This window comes from Ictidomys tridecemlineatus, chromosome 4, assembly GCF_052094955.1.
Source record: "Ictidomys tridecemlineatus isolate mIctTri1 chromosome 4, mIctTri1.hap1, whole genome shotgun sequence".
NCBI classification, from domain to species: domain Eukaryota; kingdom Metazoa; phylum Chordata; class Mammalia; order Rodentia; family Sciuridae; genus Ictidomys; species Ictidomys tridecemlineatus.
Window position 1 is genome coordinate 139,684,671 of NC_135480.1, and position 27,459 is coordinate 139,712,129.

Genomic DNA, 27,459 nt, shown 5'->3' on the forward strand with positions numbered 1-27,459 from the left:
CCTTCTCTTTTCCCCACAAAGTTCCAATTCCTTTCCTTGTCTTTTTTTGTTCTTTATGTTCCATGAAACAGCTACCAAGATCTATTATTATGGCAGTGAAATGAACCTCTAATAAATAAAAAATAATTATTCTTTTGTATATTTGCCAATGCAGGCCTCTCTACCGTAACTTCATGCCTTTGAATAGAAAACAACTCACTTCTCAAAGTGAACAGATCCTCATAACTCAAGAGACACAATGATTTGAAAACAGACCAATCTCTTGTAACCTCAAAGCTTTTCTGGTTGCTCAAGAAGAATGATTTTCTAAAATAAGGCATAGGTCAATAACGTCTATTGACTCTGCTCATCTCAAGCTATAATTAATGTACTAGGATTATTAAGTGCCAAGGAAGAACATCTCTCATTTCTATGACTTAGTTTCAGAAGATGGAGGTAGTTGGATTTCATGATCAGTGAACATGCTGACTCTAAATCTCCTTAACGCCTATAACATGAGCAAAGATATACACTGAGGTAGCAAATGGCACATGCATACAAGGAAGGTTAACTGGGGTGCAGCATTGTCTACTTCAATTTTTACATGTGTTTTTAGCATTTTGTCACTGGCATCCTGTCATCTGCTGTGGAAATAGTGGATAGATCTTCCCTGCTAGGCAAAATCTGATATATTTTTGTGCACAAAAATCCAGAACACTTGGCAATTCCCAAAGCACTGACTTATAAATCTTACTTGTTTTTAAAAGATTAAAGAACAACTTTTCTCAAAGAAAAGAATTCTTTAGATTTCACATTAAGAGAGGAGTGTGAAAATAATTAGAAATATTAAAAGCAATTGGTGACTTCTATTAATTGTCAGGGGAAGGTCTGAATATGATAGAAAATCAGTGAAATTTTTTTCCTCCTTCACTGTTTATACACCATCCTTTTTGCCGTTGGCAAAGAAGCATAACAAGTATGAGTTTTCAATGGCTGTATGCAATATAAATTTGTTGTGTCTTTAATAGGCCAGAAAACCAGTTACAGTTGCCAGTGTCCCTACAAGTTTGTTAAAGTAACTGGGCTAGTCATTAGAACACAAAGAGTTCAGGGAGGAATTAACCCAAAAAGACACAATTGCTTCTGATGAATTTATAAACAGTACATTCAGATTGTTGCATTTGGACCGAGCTGGGCTGGTGAGCAATTCAAATGCATTTCAGGAAATGCAATTTTGCTGTCTTTGGAGCGAATGTTGGCTCTGTGAAGATGGTTAAGACTCATTTTTTTTTTGTACTGGGGATTGGACTCAGGGGCACTTTACTGCTGAGCCACATCCCCAGCCCTTTTTTGTATTTAATTTCAATAATTTTAATTTCAAGACAGGGTCTCACTGAGTTGCTTAGAGCCTTGCTAAGTTGCTGAGGCTGACTTTGAATTCTTGGTCCTCCTATCTCAGCCTCCCAAAGTGCTGGGATTACAGGCGTGTGCCATGGCGCCCGGCTTGCTTACACACAATTTGATCTTCATGAGAGTGAGTGTCAAGGCTGTGGTAGAGCTGAGAATATGCCCAGGGATTTACTCATCCCATTTCATCCAGACCACAGTAGAGACACAAGCTAAGGAGAAGAAATTCTGTAACAGTAAGCCCAGTGGCCCAGAAACACAGTTTTAAAAGCTACACTGTGCGGCAGAAAGGATTTGGTAGGCATTCCATGATGGCTTAATTAGAACAGGATCCTGATGGGGCAATCACAGAGAGCCTAGAGTAAAAAAGGCACCACTTAAATTCAGCTTATTTGTACCATGAAAATAGATGGTAGAATAACTCAAACTCAGATGTGCAAATACAATGACGGTGCAGGTGAGAGGGTGTCACGTTTAAAAGAATGGGTGGCTTGAAACTGGGAATTTTAGAACATGAAACCTCAAGGCTTAGAGCACTGCAAAGAAGAGAACCACTACTTGTTTTTCTTAAAATGTTCTTTAGGGCACTCATTATAGTAACCGAACCTTCAAAGAAGTACTGAGAAATTGCTCTTCCCAGGGTACTCCTCCTGGCCTTGATCTCCATCCATGTCTAAAGCTGGGGGAAATCTATTGTAAATCTATATCTCTAAATCCTTATCTATATATTTTAATTTCTCTGTATCTCTGCTTTATGCTATTTTCATTATCATCCACTCAAATTACACTATATTTCTAAAGTGACTTAAATTATGATTTCTATTTTTTTCATAAAAATATAGTTACACATGAGAACCAAGAAAAACTAATGAATATTTGTATATCAACAAACTTTTTTTTTTACATCTTTTTCCTCTTAAAGAGACTTTGAGTAATTAGCATACTTAAATATATAAATCAAGCATATGGTCTTGGTGGGAATTATTATAAGCAGATATAGTGGAGAGTAGAAGCAAGTATCTGAAATTTGGCATTCGATTTTCTGGATTCAATCATGGCATGTTGTAGTTTGACAGCTGTGTAAACCTGCACAATTTCTTTGTTAATAAAATGGAATTAATAGCAGTGGCCTATGAAGGTACAATAATAACATAGTAAGGTGTGTTGCATGGTGCCAGTCATGGGTCTGAGCTCAGCAAGTCTTGGCTATGGATTAGTATATGGTTATTATTAGTAGTATATGGTTACTATTATTACTCAGGCCAAGAGAAGCAAGTACTTGACTCAATGGAACAATGGATTATTTTAAAGAACCAGAATGCATGTGGCCAATGCAAATATCCACTAAAGTGACCAATTTATCATAATTTATGACAATTGTGTATCAAACATCTATTCTGCCAGATAGTGAACTCATCGAAAAACTGATTTCTCTGCCATATACCTGAACATATACTTTGCTGGCTATAAGCTGGCTATGCCCCATGGGATTCGACAGTATGTGTATTAGATTCCCCTGATTTCATATCATGTACCTTCACACTCCATTCAAGGACACAAATTAACATGGTTGTATATTGTGTGAGAGAGAAATAAAATAGTCATTACCTTGGCTTCCTCCAAGAGTGGCTAGTCTGAAGACTTCTCTGAGGCTGAGACTTTTCTCATTTACCTTATTAATTAAAAGGATATTGGAAACCATCACTGCTCTTCTGATGGCATCAAGCATGGATGAGGAATAACCACCAGCCACATCTGTGGTAGGCAAAACAAAGTCCAGACAGTAACTTTATGAGGATAAACGAAATAATAGATACACAAGGTTGTCTTTTGTTTTGAGTGATATAGTCCATCTTTAATACCCTTAAAGAAAAGTCTTATCTATAGAGAGGCAAATCAACATTGATAAGAATTAGAATTTTCTATTAGGTTCCTGGAGCCACTGTCACAAACTGCCACATATTTTATGGCTTAGCACAGCAGAAATTTCTTCTCTCGTAGTTTCAGAGTTCAAAAGTCTGAAATCACAGTGTTGGCAGGGCTGTTACACGTACAGAAGCTCTAGGGAAGAATCATTCCTTGCTTTTTCCAGTTTATGGTGGCTCCTGGCATTTTGGTTTACAGCAGTAGAACTCCAGTCTCTGCCTCCACCTTCAAATGGTCCTCCTCCCTCTGTTTTCTGTCTCTCTCCTTTTCTGCACTGATCATTGGATTTAGGACCCACTGCACTTCAGAATGACTTCATCTTGAGACTTTTACCTTAATTACATCTATAAAGACCTTTATAAGATCATATTTATAGGTTTTGGTAGACATTTGGGGCCACAGTTCAGCCCATTTCGATACCCAAATTATTAATAAAGGTAACAGAAACATCTCTGAATATTCTCTGAACTCTCACAAAAACTCTTCAAATATACCTGCATAGTTGTAAAGATGATTTATATGTGATTTAAAACAAGTTCACAGTTTTATATTCAAAAACCTCATCCTAACTTTATGCTAGTCCAGATGAGAACTTTAGGAAATTAAATAAAGTTACTTCTTTAAGATAATTTGGCAGAAAGAGTGTTAGAATAAACATATATTTTGGGAAATTAGTATAATAAACAAGCAATGATGATTCAGTTAGCTTTATATATTGGTTGGCATCATTAAATGAGGAAAAAGATTTTTAGTGGTTTAAATGAAATCTCTAAACATAATTCAATTGAAACACTATCTTTGAAAGAAACATATATAGAAGTTATTAAGTGAGTTCATATAAATGTCAAGCGAGTTAGAAAGTTTTATTAGAGTAAAATACATTTATAACTAATAAAATACACTTTATATCTTAAGGGTTCCTTCTGTCATTTCTAGGTAGACATATATAATTGTTAATGCCTATATATACTGCAAAGATCAAAAGTAATTGCCTATTTAATAGTAATTATAGATTGCAGCTCAATTTCATGTTCAACTGTCTTATTTGTCCTTAGGTAAACTTGTAAGGAATTTTTTTTAGAAAATGCTTTTCTTTCACCAGAACAGTATTTCCAAAGGATCACTCAATTCCCCTGAAAAGTTTTATTATATCCATTTAACTTATTCATCCATGTTAATAGACAGTACTCTTCAATTTTGTACATTACATGTTAATTGGAAATAAATTAATTAATTTCAAATGAAGAAAATCAATGCCAAATACCTAATACTAGTCAAATAGTATTCAATTGTTAGTCTATGTCAAGAATCTTTCTAAGAAGATCACATATTTACTTATTTTTCCTCAAAGCACTCTTACAAGGTGTCTACCATCATCAACTCCATTTTAGAGACAAATACTAAAGCACAGTGACAAGGTAACTTGCCACTAGGTCAAGGTGGCTAGCCTCGCCAGCCAGTGGCAGAGAAATTGGACCCAGCTTGTTCTTAATATGCACATAGTAATATGCACATAGTTCTTAATATGCTGCAGAGCTGAGGTTCCCAAACCTGGCTCTTTGTCAACTTCTAGACAGATCTCTTGAAACCCCATTGTGAAACTGCTCACTCAGGAGCTATCTATCAAGATTAAACTCAGGAATCTGTATATTTTATTTATTTTTTAAATTGATGGGCAAAAGTTGTATATATTTATGATGTGACTTTTTTGTCTTATTTTTATTTTGCAATGATAGGGACCACATTCAGGGCCTCAGGCGCGCTAGGCAAGCACTGTACCATTGGAGATGCTTCTTCAGCACCTTCCAGAGGCCCAGGTATGTGCTCTGAGAAAGAGGAACAACAAAAGAATCAAAGCCTGGGCTTTTGCAAAGTGAACACAAAGAGGGATCAGAAGCCATTTTTCCAGTGATGTCCACAGGCATCCAAGCAGGGTAAATCAGGGAGGCAATAATGGGTCTTGAGAAAGAATGGAATCTGGATTGGGTTCCACAAGGAGATCAAAGAACGAGTGCTTTGGGAGTACTGGAAAAAACCAAGTCAGGATGGGCAATCATCACTGCAAAATGAGACACTGCTACATGCAGGTCATTCATTTTAATGAATTTATATGTATTGTTTATGTAAATTTGTTGTATACTTTCAAATTTTTCTTTCAGATTACTGTTTTGGGGTTATCTACTATGTTTGCTTTGACTTCCAAGCATCCTTTCTATTTTAGACAGGAGGCATTCCACATAATTCTGCCAGTAGTTATCTTTAATATAGGTTGAGCATTCCTAATCAAAAGATCTAAAATTTCAAATGCTCCAAAACGTGATGACACCACAGTGGAAAATTCCACACCTGACCTCATGAGATGAGCTGCTCTCCAAAATGCAGGAACACCAAAAATAGTGTCTAAAATTACATTCAGTCTATGTATATAAATTATATATGAAACATAAATAAATTTTGTGTTTAGATTTGGATCCCTTACCCAAGGTATTTCATTACACATATGCAAATATTTCCAATTTTTAAAAAATCTGAAATCCAAAATACTTCTGTTCCCAAATATTTTGGATAAAGGCCACACAACCTGCATTTTTATATTGCAAAGTCAAAATCAAAATATGATATGCAACTCACTTTTTTCTGAGACGAGAAGTTTTATACACTTATAATTTGGCTGCCACTTGCCAAGTACATCTTACACAGACACTACAACTTGGGTTTTGTTAACAAAATCAGAAGACAGAAGAATTTTTAGTACTTAGGAAGTTATTTCTTGCAGAGCATATATTATTTAAATTTCTATAACATTGAAGACATACAAATCATATAAAGAAAATATAAAATCAAAACTGAAGGATCTGACATTCAGTTTCAAAAACAAGTATATATTCAGGACCCAGGAGCCTCTTTCTGATTTATGTTGCCATTCTGATAGTTTTTTAATATACATTACTTTTAACATTATACACGTTGAGATGAATTTTGGGCTTTTGCTTTTATTTTTTTTAAATCATTTCCACATTTTAATCTTATTTCTACTTTAACTGATAACAGCTTTACTTTAAATTTTATTGTTCTATTTCTTTCTCACATAATGGCACTTCATTTTGGCCCACCAGTAAATAAATGGTATAGATTTTTTAACCTAATACTAGTCAACAAGTATTCAATTGTTAGTCTATGTAAAGAATCTTTCTAAGAAGATCACATATTAACTTTATTTTTCCTCAAAACAATCTTACAAGGTGTCTACTATCATCAACTCCATTTTAGAGACAAATACTAAAGCTCAGTGACAAGGTAACTTGCCACTAGGTCAAGGTGGCTAGCCTCGCCAGCCAGTGGCAGAGAAATTGGACCCAGTTGTTCTTAATATGCACATTGTTCTATTTCTTTCCCACATAATGGCACTTCATTTTGGCCCACCAATAAATAAATGGTATAGATTTTCTAGTTATTTTTTTCAAGGTATTCAGAGAGATTTCTCAGCTTTGTTCAGCTGAGAATTTTGTTGCCTTCATATATGAAGAAGAATTCGCCAGATATAATATTTTCAGCTAATGACTGCTTCACCCCCATATTCGTTTTTGACTTTGGTTTTGTGTGTGCAAGCAAAAAACATTTGAATGAAAATTGTTTTAATTGTTTTGTTGACAACTGAATTTTTCACCCTACATCAATGTTTCTGGGAAGTGTTTTTGTTCTTTGTAATTAAAATATTGTGCAACAACATGCTCAGGTATAATTTAACATAAAATGGGGCAAGCACTTACAACATAGCTCCTTCTTAAGCTCAAAAAAAATATCCTTGAAGCTCCATTATTTGTTCCATTGACTCCAAGACCTCCATCAGAAGGCCCCTGTGTTGGCACTATGCCTTCTGCCCTCCTCATGGATCATCCTCTAACACCCTCTTCTGATCTTTACTCCATTTTACTCCCCACATCACTGAATTCATTTTTTGCAACAATTCTGTTTCTTGTATCCGCCTACATAATTGGTTTGTTCTTGCTTTAATAGAGATATAATTAAGATATTATAAAATGTATAGTACTTGGATATCCAGTTCAATAAATATTAACAGTTATACACAGTTTTAACTACCTTTCCAAAAAAAAAAACCCCAAGATATCAATCATTTCCACTACTCCAGCAAATTCCCTATGGCCTTTTCTAGTTAATTTTCCTAATATCACCTCCAACATTTAGGACCACTTCCTGATTTCTGTGAACACAGGTTAGTTCTGTTCGTCCCTGGATTTTATACATATGAAATCATACAGTATATGCTTGTTTTATCTTTTTTTTTCACTTAAGATATTTTTGAGATGTACTCATGTTTTGTATGTATAAGTAACTTGTTTTTTAACTTCTGAGTAATATTCCATTATGTGAATATACCACAGTTTGCTTTTATCTATCCTCCTGTTGACAGATGCTTGGATTATTTCAAAGTGGCAGCTTTTATGAATACAGCAGGTATAAACATTCTTATACAACTCTTTTTGAAAACATGTTTGTTCATTTCTCCAGGATAAATATCCAAGAGTGAAATTCCTAGGTTATATGTAGATGTATATTTAACCTTATAAGAAACTGTAAAACGCTCTTCAAAATGATTATACCATTTACCATCTCTCCAGCAGTGTGAGTCCACGTGCTTGTATTTCAATTTTTTTGTTTTTTTTTTCCACTTTGAAAAATTTGTATTTTCACCACCATTTGCTATATTTTCAGAGTGTCATGTCTTTTAAAACTCTAAGGATGATGGCAATTTTTAGAAATTTTCTTCTGGATCAGAAGTAGATCATTATTAGATGTTTGCTCTCATTCCTAAACTGCCTTTTCTTGTTTTGCAATGCTTTTTTTGACAGGCTTCCTGCAGGTTTTTAATATTTGAGCAAGTCAAGATTTCTCATATTTGTTATAGACACGGTGCACAAACTGTTCTTGGGCTTCCTCTCTATTCACAGTATGAGGCTAAATGTCTCCCAAACTCTATAAAGAAAGGGCAAATTGATAACATAAACATCATATCTAGGAAATAGTGGATCCCTAGGTGGCTTTGGCGATAAAGACTGCAAAAATGAAACAACATTCTCCAAGCTAATACACTAATATGTCACATTTAAGCAAACATTTGATCAATATATTTGCCAGAATGTTCCCTATGCTTTTTCAGCCACAGTGATACAACCCAGTCAAGAACTGAAGAAACTGCATGATGAATTTAAATCATGGGAATTTTCCTAGAAAAATTGAGAGCAATACCTACCTGATTTTTTATGTCTGCTAAATTTTTCATATTAACTAACTGTAGTGTGTAGCAAACTCTTGGCCATTTTTTTCCCTAACCTTTAAAACTTTCCTGTGAAAATAAAGAAACTAATTCATTTCCTTTAACATCTTTATGACTTAAATTAGAATTCTTAAAAATCCTAACTACTTTGATTCTATGTAAAACTGGAAAAAAAATCTCTAACATACCTTTCTTGATAATTTTAACAAAATAATAATGAATATTATTGTTTTTCTAATTAGTTGCTTGATGTAAAATATCTCATTGTAATAAACTAGAACTTGAGTTGTTGCAGAAAATGGTGAGAACTATCAATTTCAATATGCATTCAGCCTCAAATTCTGAAATATCAAGAAGACAAAAGCATCAGGAACAGAAAAGAAAGACAAGTACAACATAAGTTCACTCATAATGTGAAATCCAAAAAAAAACTTGACCTAATAGAAGCTGAGGATAGAATGGTGGGTACCAGAAGCTGAGGAGAGTAGTGGGAAGGGAGATGTGGGAATAGGTTAATGAGTAGGTACAAAGCTATTATTAGGAGAAATAAGTTCTGGTGTGCTGTTGCACAGTAAGGTGACCATAGATAATGATAATGTACTATATATTTCCAAAAGGCTGAAAGAAAGGATTTTGAATATTTTCACCATAAAGATATAATAACTGTTTCAGAAGACAGATATGCTTATCCTAATTTAAATATCATACAATATATCCATGGGTATATATATCACAGTACACCCCATTAATATGTACCATTTTATGTGTCTATTTTAAAAGTTTTAGAAAAATAACCTCTTGTGCCCAATTTCATCTCCCTTTAAAAAATTTTTAGTTCGGTCACACACAGTAATTAAAGAAGGCTCACAGTGGATGCCTAGACGTTTAGGCTGACTCTCATTTTCTAAGTGAGCAGCAGTGCACACACTCAGGAAAAACAATTAAAATGCATTGTAAAGAAAGAGTGCATTGCTAACCCAGCTGCCACGTAGAATGTCCTTCAGCTGGGTGAGCATCAGACTACCTGTCGAAAACCAGGAGTCCCATTTTGGCCAAACAAGGGTTAAAAGCAAAGCTCGTTCTTATAGTGTCTCAGAGTTCTCGAAGTTGGCAAAGATGGAATCTGACCTTGCTCACTCTGGCAAAGTCAAATACATTTTCTTATGAGACAGTATTTGATGATGAAGTTACTGAAAACACATACACACACACACACACACATACACACACACACACACACACACACATACACACACACAAAATCCAACCTTTTAATAACCTTATTAAAACCTAGCCAGAAGGCCAAAACAATAAGGGTGGGGGAAATCAAGAACCTTTAAAATACTTTAGAAGCAATGGTACTTTATCGCCTAACCTCTAAACCACAAACAGGGTTAATGGCTTTCAGGGTTTAATGTCATAGAAACATCTCTCTTCACAGACAAGTTCCCATTACTTCCAACCTCACTATTCAGTTAGATACTTAATAAGACATCACTACCAATCAAATTCATGATTCTTAAACATAAAACTGTTATCTGCAAATTAGTTGCATCAAAAGGGTTTTTTTTTTTTTGAGAGAATCTTTAATATTTATTTATTTATTTTAAGTTTTCGGCGGACAAAACATCTTTGTTTGTATATGGTGCTGAGGATGGAACCAGGGCCTCACACATGCCAGGCGAGCGCGCTATCGCTTGAGCCACATCCCCAGCCCATCAAAAGTTATTTGCTGATTGACCAATGCCACACTTTCACCAGTGAAATACTGACCTGTCCCCAGCCCTATCTTCACTTCATGTTTCAGGACCTCAAGCACATTGAGAAAGCCACTGCTGAGCCTGTGGAGAGAGAAGATTCCAACAATGGAAGGTCACTTAATAATAATGAAAAGCGATATCACTGAAAATGGCGATATCACTGAAAGTCACTTAATAATAATGAAAAGCGATATCACTGAAAATGGCGTTTCCCACCGGATCATCTCTCAGGCTGACACAAATACACAGTCAAACCAGGCCATCTGAGTCCTGGAGTACAAAGCATCATCAAGAGCTGAAGTTAATCTCAGGAAGATACAAAGCATCAAGAGATAAAGGGAAAGTGGAGAATCACTTATATGAAAAGAATAAATGAAGAAGTTAAACCTTACAATGAGTCCAAAAGTCTTATCAATATTAAATTTGGTGGTGGTGATGGGAGAGGGGCGGGGAACAAGGATTGCTCAGGATTGAACCCAGTGGCACTTTACCACTGAGCTATACTCTAGCCCTTTTTTAGTTTTTATTTTGAGAAAGGGCTTCACAAAATTGCCAAGGGTGGCCTCAAACTTGCCATCTTCCTGCCTTAGTTTCTCAGCTCTCTGGGATTAAAGGTGTGCACCCCTGCAACTGGCTCTTAAGTATTTTTTAACTGACTCACTCATCTATATTAGGAAATAGAAATTATAAAGCACTGCCCTTCCTCTACTTGCAGAACAATTTGTAACCCTGAATAAGCAGTGATTCATATTAAGCCTCAGAAAACAAGACCCCAAAGAAGCAACCTCAAAAATCAAAATCTTCCTCTGACCTAATCCTGACCCCTTTCTTTTCCACAAGACAATCCATAGAAACTAGAATTTCTTAGGCCTAGAGGGTGTAAATCATTGGATCCCTGGCACTAAAACAGAAACTAAAATTTCTCTTTCCAAAAGTGAATCAGAAGCTAGAACCCCCATTCTTCAAAGTAAGCCATAAAGCCTAGAAATATTACTCTTCCCCTGATTTTCTCTTTTGAAGCTGGCCATGGAGAAATTGTCTGACCTGCTTTGTTCGATAGAAGGTCATAAGACCCTCACTTCAGAAAGGATCCTGCCCCATACTTGGAAGGGAAAAAATACTACACAGAGAAGCCAAGAAGAACCTGCCCAGCAGAGCTCACTGGGTTTCCCACTCAGCCTCTTAGCATTAGATCAAATCCTTTTTGTCCAATTATGTTCCTAAATGGCTATCTGTGCTTCATCAAATCAAAGCATAAAAATAGAGAAAGTTCTCTATATCTTTTGATTTTTTTATTCTAAAACCTTCCATGCATGTAAAACTTTGGTTAAATAAATTTGTTAAATTTGTCTCTCTTTTGTTATGGAGGGTCGGATTATGATAGGTGAGAAAAAGTATTACCCCATTACTCTCCTTCACTCTCAAGATAAATGACAGGTGGGAACAACTAGAAAAGGGATGCAGTCTGGTGAATCTGGGTCTGAAATTTCAAATGCTGCCTCTGAGAGTGCAGCAACTAGGAGAGACAATTTCTGGGCTGAATTGTGGACCTCATGACTCTGAGCTTAATAGATGTGCTGCCTGTCTAATAAGAGAAACTAAAGCACATCCTTAGAAGTCCAAGAAGATGCAAAGGCCAAACTAGTCTGCTCAAAAATGCACATTCCAAAACTCCAGTAAACACACAATAAACCTCTCAAATTTTTTGGAGAATGGTATTTAAGCAAAAATGTTTCCTTCAGAAATTTAACTTCACATCCCAATTTGCAAAACTGGATGAGTTTTCATTTAGAGTATGTTGTGCATTCAAACACAGGATGGTAATTCTTCTCACATGGGGTCACTAGACCATAATTTAGGTTACAGAGGGAAGATTCCCTACCATGTGACTATATCTTAAAACTCCTCAAAACAGTCCAGAAAAATGTCCTGTGGCTCTAAGTCCCCTTCACATACTGCCACTGACACATACTTGTGCCATTTGCGAAGTCCCTAAGCTTCCAACTGTCAACAACTCCAACCCTTGCCAAGGAACTTCTCCTACTAGTAAAGTCCTCTCTGCCCTTGTTTGGGGATGGTCAGAAGTTCCAGAGAGTTAATGGTTCTTCACCCCCATCAACAGCCCTCTCCTAATCACTATTGTTTATATACTCACTCCCTGAGATTTCTCAAAGAATTAAACTTCAGGAATCCATAGTGATAACCCGCTTGATGATGCATTTCTTACTGACTTCCTCTTGTATTACTTCTATAATGGTACTCTCTAAGATCACTTCTTTAAAAAACTTGTGCAAGCATGGATTTTTAACCTAGTATCCACTGGTCCCCGTCATGGGATCTATTAATTTACTGAAAATGGATGCAACATTTTTATGTTTATGTTTTTTTTCCCCAGAGATACAAGCCAGAAGTCATCTGAATCACTTATGAATTCATAATCTTTCAAAAGGTTAAGACCATCTTATAAAAATGTTTTGTATTCTAGGGAATGACAAAAGGAAAAGGTCCCTCCTGGGCTGCCCTATGTGAGCCAGTACCCTGTCAGATCCAGCACACTGTGGAACATTGGCTTCTACTGCACTGCACTTCCTCCTGACTCCAGAGCTCCAAAATGTGTCAACACTGCCTCCCTGGGACACTGACTGCCATGTGCATTCTTACAGTCCCCGGCTCTAAATCCTGAATTTCTGTTGTATTTCCCATTATTCATTTTTTATGCACATTTCAGAGATTTTAGGAGATGTGTTTTCAAATGCATTCTCTGCAAAAAAAAAAAAGTCCTCTTTTATATATTCTTCTTTTCCTCCACTACAATATAGGCAAATGTCCATTTATCTAGTTCCTGTCCCACTAAAACATAAATATAAGACAGATCCTGGAGGAATGAACGACTGAGAGAACAAAGGCTTCTGACTGCCAAAATGCAACATGCACATTCATAATCTTGCAAGCAATTATTGCCTACTCACGATAAATTAGAATTGGGACAATGTGAGATGGACGCTCCTCGTTCATTGAAGATGTTAAGTTCTTCTGCAGAAAGGTAGCAGCCATGCGCCATCACTGTCTGGAGAGAAGATTGTCCTACATGGAGTTTATCATTCAAAAATGCTTACATCAGTACTGACGCAAAACAAGATAGTATAGGGAGAAATAGAAGCTTTGACTGGTGGTCACCATCTTTATAAGAACAGTTGCAACTGTACAAAATCCCTAGGTATAAATCTTAGACTTCAGAAAAGGCCTGTAAAACATTGTAATGCAAAAGTCTCCGCAAATTCATGAATTTCACTTGCATTTCTTTTGGTTGATCCATAAAATAATGAGGGTTTATAGAGATGATCTACAGCATAGAGTGTCCAACCAATTTGAGGAATTATGATTCTATTATTTCTACTTTAGAAAATTGTCAAACTGCTGCTTTCTTTTCTAAGTCTATGTGGTGAGCTACCTATAGAGCTATATTCACCAGAACTTTCTAGAAGTTTTCCCTCCTCAGCACATGAAAGCTGTGAAAGTTACCCTGCAAAAAATTGTTCTTTATTTCTTTTCAGTTTTAATATAGGCAACTATCTTGATACCATCAAATAATTTTTAACTCACCCATTTTACATTTTTCATAAAAATTAGGGAATGTACTATCTAATAAGCATTAATTCAGAAGGCAAAATTGGTCCAAGAAAGCAGGTACCAAACACATATGAAATATCTTTCGATTTTCAGTCTTGGTAATATTTGTGTGTTTTCTTGAAAGACTTTACTTTCAAGATTATATTTTTCCCCAGTATAAAACCTATATCTAAATATCTTTCTCCTTTGGGAGGCATGGTACAGTGACCACAGACTTATAATTTAAATAAAACTTTCTCAACCTCTGTGCAAATAAAATTAACATGCAAACTGAAGTTTAATTTATTAATTATAAGGAAATATATGTAAAGAAGGATGAAAATTATGATATAGCATTTACATGATTTATGCAGAGTGTTAACCTTTTGAATCATCTCCATTCACATAGTAACAAAGAAATTATTTGCTGCAATAAAATCTACCTGCAGTTTGTATATTTGCTTGAAGGTCAAGGCCAAAGGGTTTATTATTGTAATGAGGTCTCTAGTCACTTATATTAACTTTAATTAATTATTAAATTAATACATACTCATTTTTTTCAAATCTCAGAACTTTAAAATAACAAGTAGAAAGCTCTGCTTTCTCCCTCAGGAAGAATCATTTTCAACATTCAATATGTGTCTTCCAGCTAGTTTTTTGCAGGTGAGAATGTATTCCTTAATACACGCACATGCATCAAACTGGATTGCACATTCTTCCTTGTAAGCCTGGACACTTCATTCTTTGTGGATGTTGAACAAAATTCTAATTATATATGTTCTATAATGCAACCAATGCCCTCCTGATACCCCTTTTAAAACTTTCATATGTAATTTAATATCCCTATTCATAGTTCTTACACAAAGGATCCTTAGAAATGCATCTGCTGACTTAAAGAAAGGCACATTTACATCTTAATGGAGCTGTCCAAGTGTCCTTGGACCAATGACATTCCCACCCTCAAACAAAGCCTTTAAATTTATCTACTGAGAGGCAGCTTCATGTCCATATTTAGCTATACACAGACACACAAACATTGGGCTTTACTCTGGTTTGGTAAATGTGTGCATTTACTTAGATTGCACCATAATACATCATTTACCTTATTTGTCAGAAGATTGTTTCTATCATAAACATCTGTGTAGTGTTTATAATTGGGATATAAGTTTTTCACAGCTTCAACTTCATCACAATTTTCACTTATATGGCTCTAAAAGAAAAAAAATAATATTTTCATTTTTTTCCAGAAAAATAATAGAAATTCTATTTCCTGCCTCAAAATGGTGTGCTGGTTTCTACTTGCTGTATAAGGAACCTTATCAATGGACAACAAAGACTGTGCATGAGCTTTATTTAAAACAATTATATGCATCATATACACCAATATAGGACAAATGGAATAGCATGAACATGGTGTGTGTGTGTGTGTGTGTATGTGTTTGTGCATGCACATGTGTCATCTCAAGGCAAATTTTTCTAACCAAGTCTTTTCAAATTCCAAACTGTAGCAAGAAAAAAATGCAAAGATCTCCTTTAAGACAGTCAAGATCCTTGCTGCTTATACTAATTTTTCTCTTCTGGTGTTGACTTTTAAGCAAGAGTTCAACAGCATGGTTCACTCATAAGAAAATTGAGAGTTGAGTTTTAGCCCAACTTCTGACCCTGATTATGTGTCTTACGGCAAGCCTTCTTTTCTTTGAGTCTCTATTTTCTCGTCTCTTAAGGAAAAACTCTAGATAAGTGATTTTCCAAATTCTTTTAGCTGTGAATATTTTAGTCAGGTTTTATGTTTGACAATCCATAGCAATCCATTATGTGGAAGGCATAAACAGGTTCAGAACGAAGCAGCATTGGGACCCTGGGACCCTGACTCCAATCTGTCTCCTTTGTTGGCTTTCTGAATGAGTTCTGCAGCAGAAAACAGTTTGGAAATAACTGAGCTGGACAATCCTGCAGTCATAGAGAATAAGTCAATAAGAATTCAAAGCAAGCAAAACAAGTGAGTCTGGGACTCCCACACCAATTCTTCTCCAAGGTACCACAAAAGTCTTAAGATGCTAGACTGTAGAGTAACCACCCCAGTCCCAAGCCTAAAACAACAATCATTTCACATCAATTGGTTATAAGTATATATTATAGGAAATAACTCATGAGAAAATGCAATGTCATTGCTCTCTGTGTGTAAGGTAGAATATACATAGCCAGACAATTTTTAAAATGATTTTCTAAAATAGCTATTCTACTTAGAGAGAGAGATCTATTCCCATTCTTGAGGAAACAGACAAATAAAATACATTGGCATAGGAAAAGAAGACAGGACAACCAGACGATACAGGTCATTTTGAAAAATGTGAGTTTTTCTCATTTAATTTTTTTCATATAATTTTAAATGTCATTTGTATTTTATTCTTTGAGAAAGAGAAGTATTCTGTTTCCAAAGTAGAAACATCATCTAAATTTTGAATGTTATGTCTCCAGGAGATTATTATGTGAGATTGAATCCAAAACTCAAATCTTATAGATCACAAATAATAATAGTATTAATAATGGGGAAGATGAGACTAGTTAATGGGACTTAAGATAGATCTTTAAAAAAAAAAAAAACCTAAAATGGCAAAGAATCAATGTATTGCCTTTGCCCAACTTGACCTTTCCTATAAGATAGTCATTTCTTAAGAGGAGAAATTTTAGTGTAGCGTGTAATTAAGTCTGAATGGGGGAGGGGAAGCTCCCAATTTTAACCCAGCTGTTAGGTTTTAAAAGTGTTATTCCTAAATTGCAACAACTTAATGACAAAGTAAGATTTACTTTTTTTTGTTCCTGATTTTAAATTAGAAACTAAGAACAAAAGGGCTTTTAAATGCATTTTTGTAAAGTGGAAATTAGGTTCTTTTTGGTTTTCCAATAATAGCTGGTTCCTCCAAGAATGAAGATATGGAACACTGAGAAAGTATCAAATAAAAGAGAAGTAGGAAATAAAGGCATTAAATTTTGTGTATTCTACAGAGAATAAGTAACCAGTTTGTCATTGATCGTCCTTATCAAGATGTGTTTGTCTCTTGAAGACTGATGGAAGAACATTGGGAATAAAAGGAACTTCAGGCTTCTTACTTGCAAAATTAAAGAAGTGGATTAGGTGACATTCTGTAAGGGCATTTCCTGCCCTGATATGACTTGACTCTAGGAGATCTCAGTAGAAAAAAAATAGAAATTATGATTTAGAGTACTGAAAAACCTTGCTGGTCAGGACAGAGGCACAAACAAAAGATACCTACCTGAATGTGCAAATCATGGGTTTTAGCGATGTTGCCAAGTTCACCCATCAAAGTCTCAGAGCAGGAAAGGGAAAAACGTGGTGTCACTATGGGCTTCACTCTAACATACTGGAAATGACAAAAAAAAAATTGATAAGGAAAATATGGATATTATAAACATGTAGCATATTTGAAAATGCATATTTGATAGCAAGGTGACTTGACTTCATTTTTTAGGACAGACCCTGATTCTAAAAGTTGGTGGAGGCGCTGGGTTTCATGGAAACATCTCACCATTGAGACTACAGTATGCTCTTCAGCACCAAGTTCAGAAGAAGAGGACTCTGTCCCAAATGACAGACACTCCTCTTCTCCCTTCCCATCTCTTCCCCTCCCCTCTCTTCTCCTTTCCTCACATCAATGTGCAAAGATGAAGTCTAGAGTGAATGACCTTTATGAAGAGCACTGGAGGCAGAAAGAGAAGTTCTTTAAAGGAGAGTACTAGGGAGACGGCAAGTGTGCCCCCAGCCTATTCCTCTTTCTACACCTTGAGGAATGTGCTGGCTCCAAGCTCCCTGAGAACTATTCTCAGGCAGGAGCAGCCCTGGTGCCACCAGAAGAAAAAGGCTGGGAGAGAGAGAAGCACTCATAGAGTGTTGGTGGGGATAAGGATCTACAAAGTTCCACCTAAGACTCCCAAGGTTAAATTGGAAGAAACTCTGAGGAATCCTATGTGTTCCATTGAGATCATAAAATATGGTAAGGGAAGGGCCAGGCTTGCCAGTCTAAGAAATTATCCCCTGGAGCCATGAACCGACCTGCTGCGGTAGAGGCAGGAAGTAGCATTGTCTGCCTGGGTTCACCAAGGCCAGGGCACTGCAAAGGGGGTGCCTCGCTGACTGGTCACACAGAGAAGAAGGCAGCAGTGGCCAGGGCACTGGGGCTGAACAATGGTTGCGTTTTAGACCAGACCAGGGTGTGCAAGTGACCAGAAGCAGTAGTGAGGTAGCCACCAAACAGTCCCATAGCTTCCAGGTTCTACTCATCTGCCCGTATCATGAAATCCTCTCCCCCATTTCGAGAGACCAGTCCTGTGAAAGTGAAAGGTCCCAGAGGAGAAGGAAAACCACCAAGAATGGGAAAGTTGCCTTGAGATGGTGACTCTCAACTGGGCAGTGACTGAGATTTTCATACTTGAGGTCCACTAAAAGCTTAGGGGACATAGGATGGAATTTACCCAGCTTACTAAATGTAGTTTTTCTGTTGCACGTAAGCAAGGGCTTTGGGAGCCAAGAAAAGTATATGCAATTGTAAGAATAAAGCAAACTTTACAACTTTCACATATCTGAATAGCGATCAATTAAACCCACTAAAATCAATTAACAGATTCTGATTTCAAAATTGTGTCTTAAACAAAACACAGTGTTGAGCAGTGTTGCATAAGCCTTCAGTAAAAAGCAAAAAAAAAAAAATGCCCAAATTTTGTTTCTAAGAATTCAACTTCTTGGATTTCACAAATAAATAAGTTCATGTGGTATCTATCTTTCTGGATCTGCCACATTCCACTTAATATAACATTCTACATATTTATCTATTCTGAACCAAATGGCAGAATTCTTTTACTTTTTAATCACTGGATATAGTGTGTGTGTGTGTGTGTGTGTGTGTGTGTGTGTGTGTGTGTGTGCATACACACATATAAGTCGCATTGCATTTTTTATACACTCATTGATCCATGGACACTTAGGTTCTTTCCATATCTTGACTATAGTGAATAACACTGTAATAAAATGGGGGTACAGATATCTCTTTAACATACTGATTATATTTCCTTTACATATATATCCAGAAGCAGGAGATAGAGTTCAAAGGGTACAAATTTTCAGTTATAAGATGAACAGTTTCTTGGATCTACCGTACAGGTCAGGTGATAATGGATGTGTTAATTAATTTGATTGTGAACATCATTAAACAATTGTATGCACATATCAAACCATCACATTGTGCACTTTAAATATGTGCAGTCTTCATTTTCAACTGTTTTAAAATTTTAAAAATATTTTAAAATCTTAAAAATGCTTGACCTCAATGAGTTGGATTGACAGATCCTCTGTGACAACAATTTAAGGTTGTAAGGAAATACTTCTTTATGCTTGGAATAAACCAAATGCACATGGACCAAAATCTATCAAACAATTTAATAAAGATGAATAGAAAGGTAATTCAAACTCAAGCTGTGAACACTTTTACTTACATTCCTTTGAAGCATTTCTGACACAAATCTGAAATGAAGTAACAAATGGGAATTTAGAAAAATTTAAACATTTTCAAATAAATGTTTTAAAAGGGTGAAAACAAGATACTTACATGTCCTAATTTCCATGCAAACATTTCTAATGCTGCACATGTTTCACCACCACCAATTAAAGATTAATAAGTAGTAATTACTCTGCTCTCTCATTTGCAGCCAAAGATGGGAGGCAAAATCACAGGGAAATGTGATGTTATCATCTAGCATCAGTTGGGCTGCTCATGAGTATTCCCATAGCACTCAAGCTGTTCTACCAGCTCCAACTCTGTGTGGGGGAATATTGCAATATGTTGTGCTCCATGGATATTACCAGCATGGCGTCCTGTGCACCTGGAAGCATTTAGAAGCTATGGGATTCTCCACTGCTAATTCCTCTAAAGTGGAAGCTACTCACTCACATGATATCACCATTTATTCCCAAGGGCACAGTCTTGTTGGGGGAGAGTGGATATTGGAGTAAGAAATAGACCAGAGGTGGCTATAAAGCATGCAGTGAATGGGACACATGGTGACAAGTGTAAATAAAGCCTACGGAATAGCTCCTTCTGCTCTGGCTGGAAAAGTTTACTAGCTATAATTTCCTTTCTTCTGGTATACTTTTTCTTCCAAATAAAACATGAATTAAGGTTTACAACAATGAATAAAGGAGTTGAGCACACACCCAGGGCTAAAGGGAAGGTGGGACCTTTCTCCCCTTCATGAGCTTGCAGCACCCTCTGTCTTCCTTTTCAGGGGACACACTGAAAGTGAGAGAGGCCCAGGGAATGGAAACAAAGTTGGGCTTCTAAAAACTTGCATCAGGATAGGTTATTTTGGGGTAAAGATTTATATCCAAGAATTTTCTTCTATGTCTCTTAGATGTTGAATATAATATGATGAAATTCCTTGTCAAGTACTCAAGGTACTATGGAAAAGCTACAGAAGATTATTCAAGAAAAATACTTATTTGATCAGTAGAATTTCTCAATCGTATTGAGATGAAATGATAAAAACCCCACGATCTCAAGCAATAAAATTACTTACAACCAAAACTAATCTAATGAGCAGGCCACACATACTTAAAACCAAACCCAATCTTCAGGAGAAGCACTAATCCATAATACAGGATAGAAAAGCAGTAAATTTTAACAAAAATCCTTCATTTTACAAAGGGATTTACCTTAGTGGTCCTACAGCAAGTTCCTGGAGGCTTTAAAACATAACTTTATAGACAAATGTTGACATGAAAATTTTTTTTAAGGAATATGCCAGTTTCATCTAGTTAGGTTACCAACAAAGAGATCTTGGCAAACGGGAAGAGGAACTAATGCATTAATTTGTCTTCCAATTTTATTATAAATCACATGAAGACTCTAGAGTGTGTTGACACATCTTGAGATATATCTACAGATTGTATTCTCAGTCTTTAAAAAAAATTTTTGCTTCAACTGTGTGGAATTAGGGAAGAAAAGTGAGAGGAAGGATGCTAAAAGCTTCGATAGAAGCGCTATTGTACCACAGGAGAAAATCATGTGTGGCTGGGATCTCTGAAAATATGCTCTACTTTAAGCCTTCAAAGTCTTTGCAAAAGAAATTATTCCTTGTGAATTTAGAAGCAACCTTTTCAAATATATGTTTACTTTGAAAAAAAAACCCCAATCACTTTCTGCTCAACTCTTATTTTAAGGGATATGAGCTAGAAAATACATATTTCACAGACATTTCTATTTTCAAAACCTGTTTTGCTAAAATATAATTTACATACCATAAAATTTACCTGTTTTAAGTGCATTGTTCAATAATGTTAGTATATTTACTGAATTGTGGAACTATCATCATAATCCAGGTTTTTTTTTGTGGGGGGTACTGGGGACTGAACTCAGGGGCACTTGACCACTGAGCCACATTCCCAGATCTATTTTGTATTTTTTTTTTTTTTTTTTTTTAGAGACAGGGTTTCCCTGACTTGCTTTTGTTGAGATTGGCTTTGAATTTGCAATTCTCCTGCCTCAGCCTCCCAAGCTGCTGGGATTACAGGTGTGTGCCACCACATCCAGCCATAATCCAGTTTTTAAACATTCTCATTGCCCCAGTTAGATTCCTTGGGCCCATTTGCAATTAATGGGTTTTCCTACCTCTAGCCCCAGACTTTCTGTCTCTATGGATTTGCATTTTCTATGCATTTCACGTAAATAAAACCATATACTATATGGCCTTTTGTGTTCGGTTCTTTCTCTTTGCATAATATATTTAAAGTTCACCCAGGATGTAGCATATATCAGTACCTCATTCCTTTTATGGCTGAATAATATTCTACCATATGCCACATTTTATTTACCCACTCACCAACTGATGGACATTTTGATTGGTGAATGACAATTCCTAGATGGCCTTGGTGACCTGGCTCTTACCCTTTTCTTGCTTGTAGTTGTCATAGTTGAAAGCATATGCTGAAAATTCTACATCCTGAGATAAACCTAGGCTCTGTGCTTTTTTGTTCTAGGCAGGATGTCCTGGAATTCTTTAGCCCAGTGTATCAAGTTTCGCCCAGGTTTAAAACCCCAGATGGAGCAGAATATCAGAATCCCTCAACTATAGTGAAGTTTGGGGCATATATAGACATGAAGCCACCCATCTTGGGTTACTCCTGAGCCTGGGGACCAGCTTATCAAGAATTCTAGGCTTCTATTATCCCTTGCTAAGTATCTGTAGGTTAAAAACTTCCTTAACTTTATGCATTCTGAAATGTTCTGTGTCTCACTGGACTCACTCAATTAGATTGACACTGGTGCATGGTATTGACGAGGTGTTTGAAGTCCTCTGCTAGACTGATGGTGATGCATTGTGAAATCTGCTTCATATTTGGCTTCTATGAATAAAATTGCTATGAATATTTGCATATGAGTCTTTATGTGGACATAAGCTTTCATTTTCTTAGTACATATCTAAATTTTATGATTCTGTCTGCATATGCTATCGTATTATTTGAGGTGGAGATATTTCTGAAGTTCATAATCTCTGATGAACCCTATTATATGCTCAGAAGAGCAGCAGAGAAGGCCTTGGTACCTTCTATGTTCTCTGTTTTGATTATGTGTCACCATCAAAGGTCCTCAGAACCTTTGTAGGTAATACAGTGAGCCCACAGACGGGGAACCAAGAAAGGAAGAGGAATCAATATTTCAGTCGATATATCTATACTTCACCTTCAGAAGATAACTTATCATGTCACGATTTCATTTTAATGTTTCCACCATATAACTAGAAGAACTACTTTTCTCTTTCTATGATAGGACAAAATGAGAGTGAGGGATGCATAGAACACTTGAAAAATACTACAAGAATATAGGGGATAAGTGTATTGGCAACTTTAGGTGGTTTAGTCATGGAGAATATTTTTCTTTTATGTTGTGGAACTTAGTGATTCTCCATGTTCCGTACAAAGGAACACACATTCTTTTTATTTTTTAAAATAACTTTTTAAATAAAAGTTCTTTTGTCTAGAAATGTAACTCATTTTTGTAACTTCCTTTATCATATTTTATTCCATAAATGATTCCTCACTTACACCAAAATTTTTAAATATCTACATACCTTAGCAAATGCTCTTATATGCCTTCTGTTTTTGTTATTATTATTATTATTATTTTGTATTGAATTCAAGGTAGGATCCTCATCATCATAGAAAGAACTCAAAATTCAGAGTCATAAGCCCTGGTTTTAAGTGTTGGCTCTGCCACTTAAAAGCTATGTGATTACTATGGTTTGGGTGAAGCTCACTCAAAGGTCCATATGTTGAAGGCTTGGTCCCCAGGGTGGTAATGTTGGGAAGTGGTGGAACCTTGAGGAGGTTGGACCCTGAGGAAGGTCCTCAGGTCATTGGGGACATGCCCCTGAGCAGGGATTGTGGAACTAAGGCCAGTCTTCTCTTTCTGGTTCTACTTCCTGGCTCATGAGGTAAGTGACTTTCTCCATCACGTACCCCTGCCAGGATGTGCTGCCTCATGAGAGTCCCAAAGACATGGAACCACTCAGTCAGATACTGGAACCTCCAGAAACTGAGCCCAGATAAACCTTTTTTTTTAAGTTTATCATCTCTGGCATTTCATTATACTATTGGGAGGTTAACTGATGCAGTGAGTGTGGGCAAGTCACTCAGTTTGTGCCACACTCAGTTGACCTAAGACAGATGCCTCGTGGAGATTTCTATGGGGAACAGTGTAGCACTTCAGAGGAATGCTCTTTATAAATCATTAAGAATTACTAAATAATTGAGCAGGTTCACTGTGGGCTAGCTGTGGACACTGCATTAAGCAGAACATTCTGACCCCAACTGGGATCACACAGATCCCAACTGGGTCCTTAAGTGTCTGGTTTCTTCTCTCCATCTTGAACTCCATCAGTGCAGCAGAGGACTCATCCAAAAGACAAATCAAGACAAATGGACATGTTACCTCTCTGTTTCCTTGATTGATTCCTCTGTGGTCTCCTTGTATTCTGGAACAGCATCATTCAAATCCATGCATACTTTGCCCACAAATGCTCGCTGCCCAAATTTATCTGTGAAACACACATGAAAAGAATCTGAAGGCATGTTTCTTTTTCAAAGAGTACGTTTTCTGAGTTTTTAAAAAACATATGTAAATTAAAATCAGTCTGACAAACACCACGCAGAATGTAAAGGATCATCAGTCATCAGGCCACTTAAGAACAACAGCACTTACCATATTCCGTCAGTAGTAAAGTTTCTTCCTTTCATTCCACATCCCCACTCCCAGACTGCCCAGGTAATACTTGGGTGTTTCGTATTTCTTACTCAGCTTTTCTTTTTGCATGTACACTTTGTCTATATTTTTACTAATGACATAGCTTCTTTGCTCTCATTTTATCTCAAAGGAGGAAACAGCCTCATATCCCAGAGAAACATTCCAATACTCTTTAAAATGCCTACCCTCCATTTCTTCTTTCTCTTTCTTCTTTTTCATCTACTCACAGTCTGCCTCCTATCTCCTACTGAATCACCATCCTCAGGATTGAGTCTCTCTCTATATATATATTATGATCCTCTTCTAGGTAATACACAGTACAGTATAGTGATAAAAACTTGAGTGCTAGGGTTTTGGCAGATTGAGGCAGGAGAATTGTAAGTTTCACTGGAATTTCAGATGTGACCCACTGCACCCAGCTATGTGCAGGATTTTAAGAAATGTACACAATAACATGCATCAGGTGACTGGCATATGGTACTCAGTGGCCATACTGCTGTTCTTCTTAACTGTAGCCATGCCAGTATTATTGTCTTCTAGCTAATGCTACTAGCAAGGCTATACTGAAGAACCTAGTCCTCATCAGAGGTGCTAGAAGAAGCATTCTGTTTCAACTATAATGTTGAAGCTACAGGGACAATTGTTTTTACAATGTCTCTATTACTATCATAGGAGTCTTTCAAAAATCTTTCTGTCTCTTTTCCCTGTAATTTATTTTAATACCTGGCCATTAGATTAATCTCGCTTAAAAATACCACTTTCATGATTTCACCTACCTGTCTCAAAACCATCTTTGAGTCTTTGATGCACATTTGAGCTCCTCCACAATCTGAACCATCCCATCTGCCCAGCTCCTCTACCCTCCCACCATGCAAAGAATCCTCTGCACCATTGAACTCTTCTATTTCCTGCTTCCTCTTATCCACCCACCATTGACATTCCTGTCCTCTTGCTCCTGTCCATCTCATTTCCTCCCCCTGGCAAACACTTTAGTCTTTCCCCATTTTGTCTCCTCTCCAGAGTCCAGTTTAAAAGCCTCTTCCCAGATGACCCAATCCTGGGCTCTCTCTGCTTCCTCTGAAAACTGCAATATTTATTTTTAGTGTCACTCATTAGGCCTCTGGCATAAACTACCTTGGCCACCAGCAGTGTCATAAGTACATCAGCAACATTATTTACTGAGTGCCTGCTGTGTGCCAGGCAGTGTGCTGGGTACAAATTTGGAATCATCAACCTAAATCCAGTCTCAGCTATACTTACTAACCATGAAAATCTGGACAAATTATTTAACCTCTCTGAGCAGGAGTTCATCCGTCTGTGCATAGAGAACATCAATACATATCTCAGAGGGTTGTATACAGATGTTATTCATCCATATAGAGTGCTTCATACAACATCTGGCCACTTAGTAATAGAACCATGGGTATATTCTGTCTGGTTCTTCAAGGGCAGATATTATTTTCTGTTTCATCTAACACCATGCCCTGAGTCTAGCCAACAGCCAAAACCTGCCTGTTGATTATGACGTAATAACTGTTGCTACAGCTCAAGTTAATAAACTGCCCTTAGAAAAGCCCAAATTAATACACAAAATTGAGATCCATAAACATTATTCTAGAACCAGAAGGCATAAGAAAATAATAAAATTATTTAAATAATTAAAACACCATTCAAGGGCCAAGGTTATACACAGATACTTAATTACCTTCAAAACAATGCAATGCTCAAATTCTAGCAATTAAAAGACAGGACTGCCACCAAGCATACGTTGTTGCTAGGCATGGCCTGGCTGTCTTCTCTTGATGTGCCTATAAATTCTGCTTTCATCTACTCACCTGTAATTTCCGCAAGGAGCAGAGATGAGTCAGTGTGAATTGTTCCAAAGTAACAAGCTGTGGTTGTTCCATTCTTTAGTGTTCTCCTCTAAAAATAAATCACAAAAACCCTGAATTGCATGTGCTCAGGAAAGTCACATGGCATATGCAGACAAAAATAGAATCCTAGTTTTTAATTTTAAAATGTTTTTATTTAAAGGTATGCCATCTTGATGTGGAATATACTTAAGTGGCAAGAGTGCTTATATTCCAAAAGTGTTAGCTGGAGAAAAGGGTGATGCTTTTGATTTCCTAGATTCACTCAGTTCTGTTTCAGAATTCATAAAATATGATACTAATTAATTCTTTATTTCTTAGGATTATTTAAAGATATACAGATTTTTATCACATCTGGGAGTGCATTAAGAAGATTTGCCTGGGCTGGGGATGTGGCTCAAGCGGTAGCGCGCTCGCCTGACATGCGTGCGGCCCGGGTTCGATCCTCAGCACCACATACCAACAAAGATGTTGTGTCCGCCGAGAACTAAACAATAAAACATTAAAAATTCTCTCGCTCTCTCTCTCCTCTCTCTCTCTTTAAAAAAAAAAAAAAAGAAGAAGAAGATTTGCCCATTACAGAGTAAAATTATTCAGCTAGACTTCCAGTTCAACCTGACAGATTGATCACACATATCTGTCTTTTTTCCTTAACAAATTTTTACTAACATAACAGTAAAAAAGGAACCAAATTTACTAACCCTCAAGAACACAAGAGGAGATGGAAGCAGAGCAAAGATTTCAAAATATTTTAGGAAGACAAAAAACGTGGATAATAAACTGAAAACAAATTAGGAAGAAGGTAGGAAGCACATGGGCACTAGTTGGAAATTAGCTTGAAGTCTGGGCAGGGTCCTACTTCTCTCCATGGAAGTCAGTCAACCACCCTAACCTGTTCCTTGCAGGAAAGATTTATTCTTGATAGAAAGTGGATAGTACATAGAGGGTGCAAGCCCCAAAACACAAGGTGAAGAAGTGGTTTAAGTGGAAATCTGGGGTCCTCTGTCTTCTTCCCACTACTTCTGAAAAGGGACTGAAAGATTATTTCCTAAAGAAAACAAATGGCTCTACATGAAAGATATCCTCACAGTGACATTTGGAAACTATTCACTGCTGCAACTCTTCATCCAATAGTGAAGTTCACCAATCAGAAAGTGCTACCTCCACCAGCTCTTCTAACCGGCCTCTCAGAGTACTGCACTTAGATATGAATGCATACCCAAAGTTCAACAGCTACTTGAGGAAACCTGCTATAAACAAGAGGAGGAGGGGGAATAATCTAAAAAAAGATAAAAGCTTGG

General features: G+C 36.6%; 1 protein-coding gene across 5 annotated transcripts in view; it reads right to left on the bottom strand.

The window, feature by feature from the left end:
• Gda (guanine deaminase) overlaps positions 1-27,459 on the bottom strand; it is a 114,179-nt gene that overhangs the window by 31,523 nt on the left and 55,197 nt on the right. For all 5 annotated transcript variants that reach the window (XM_078047499.1, XM_078047500.1, XM_078047501.1 and 2 more), the window contains 8 exons: positions 26,123-26,210; positions 23,976-24,081; positions 19,486-19,513; positions 17,253-17,360; positions 15,080-15,187; positions 13,338-13,435; positions 10,382-10,449; positions 2,995-3,141 (listed from right to left, as the gene is read on the bottom strand). In XM_078047499.1, coding sequence (XP_077903625.1) covers positions 2,995-3,141; positions 10,382-10,449; positions 13,338-13,435; positions 15,080-15,187; positions 17,253-17,360; positions 19,486-19,513; positions 23,976-24,081; positions 26,123-26,210 — 751 coding nt within the window. The remainder of the gene's footprint in view (positions 1-2,994; positions 3,142-10,381; positions 10,450-13,337; positions 13,436-15,079; positions 15,188-17,252; positions 17,361-19,485; positions 19,514-23,975; positions 24,082-26,122; positions 26,211-27,459) is intronic.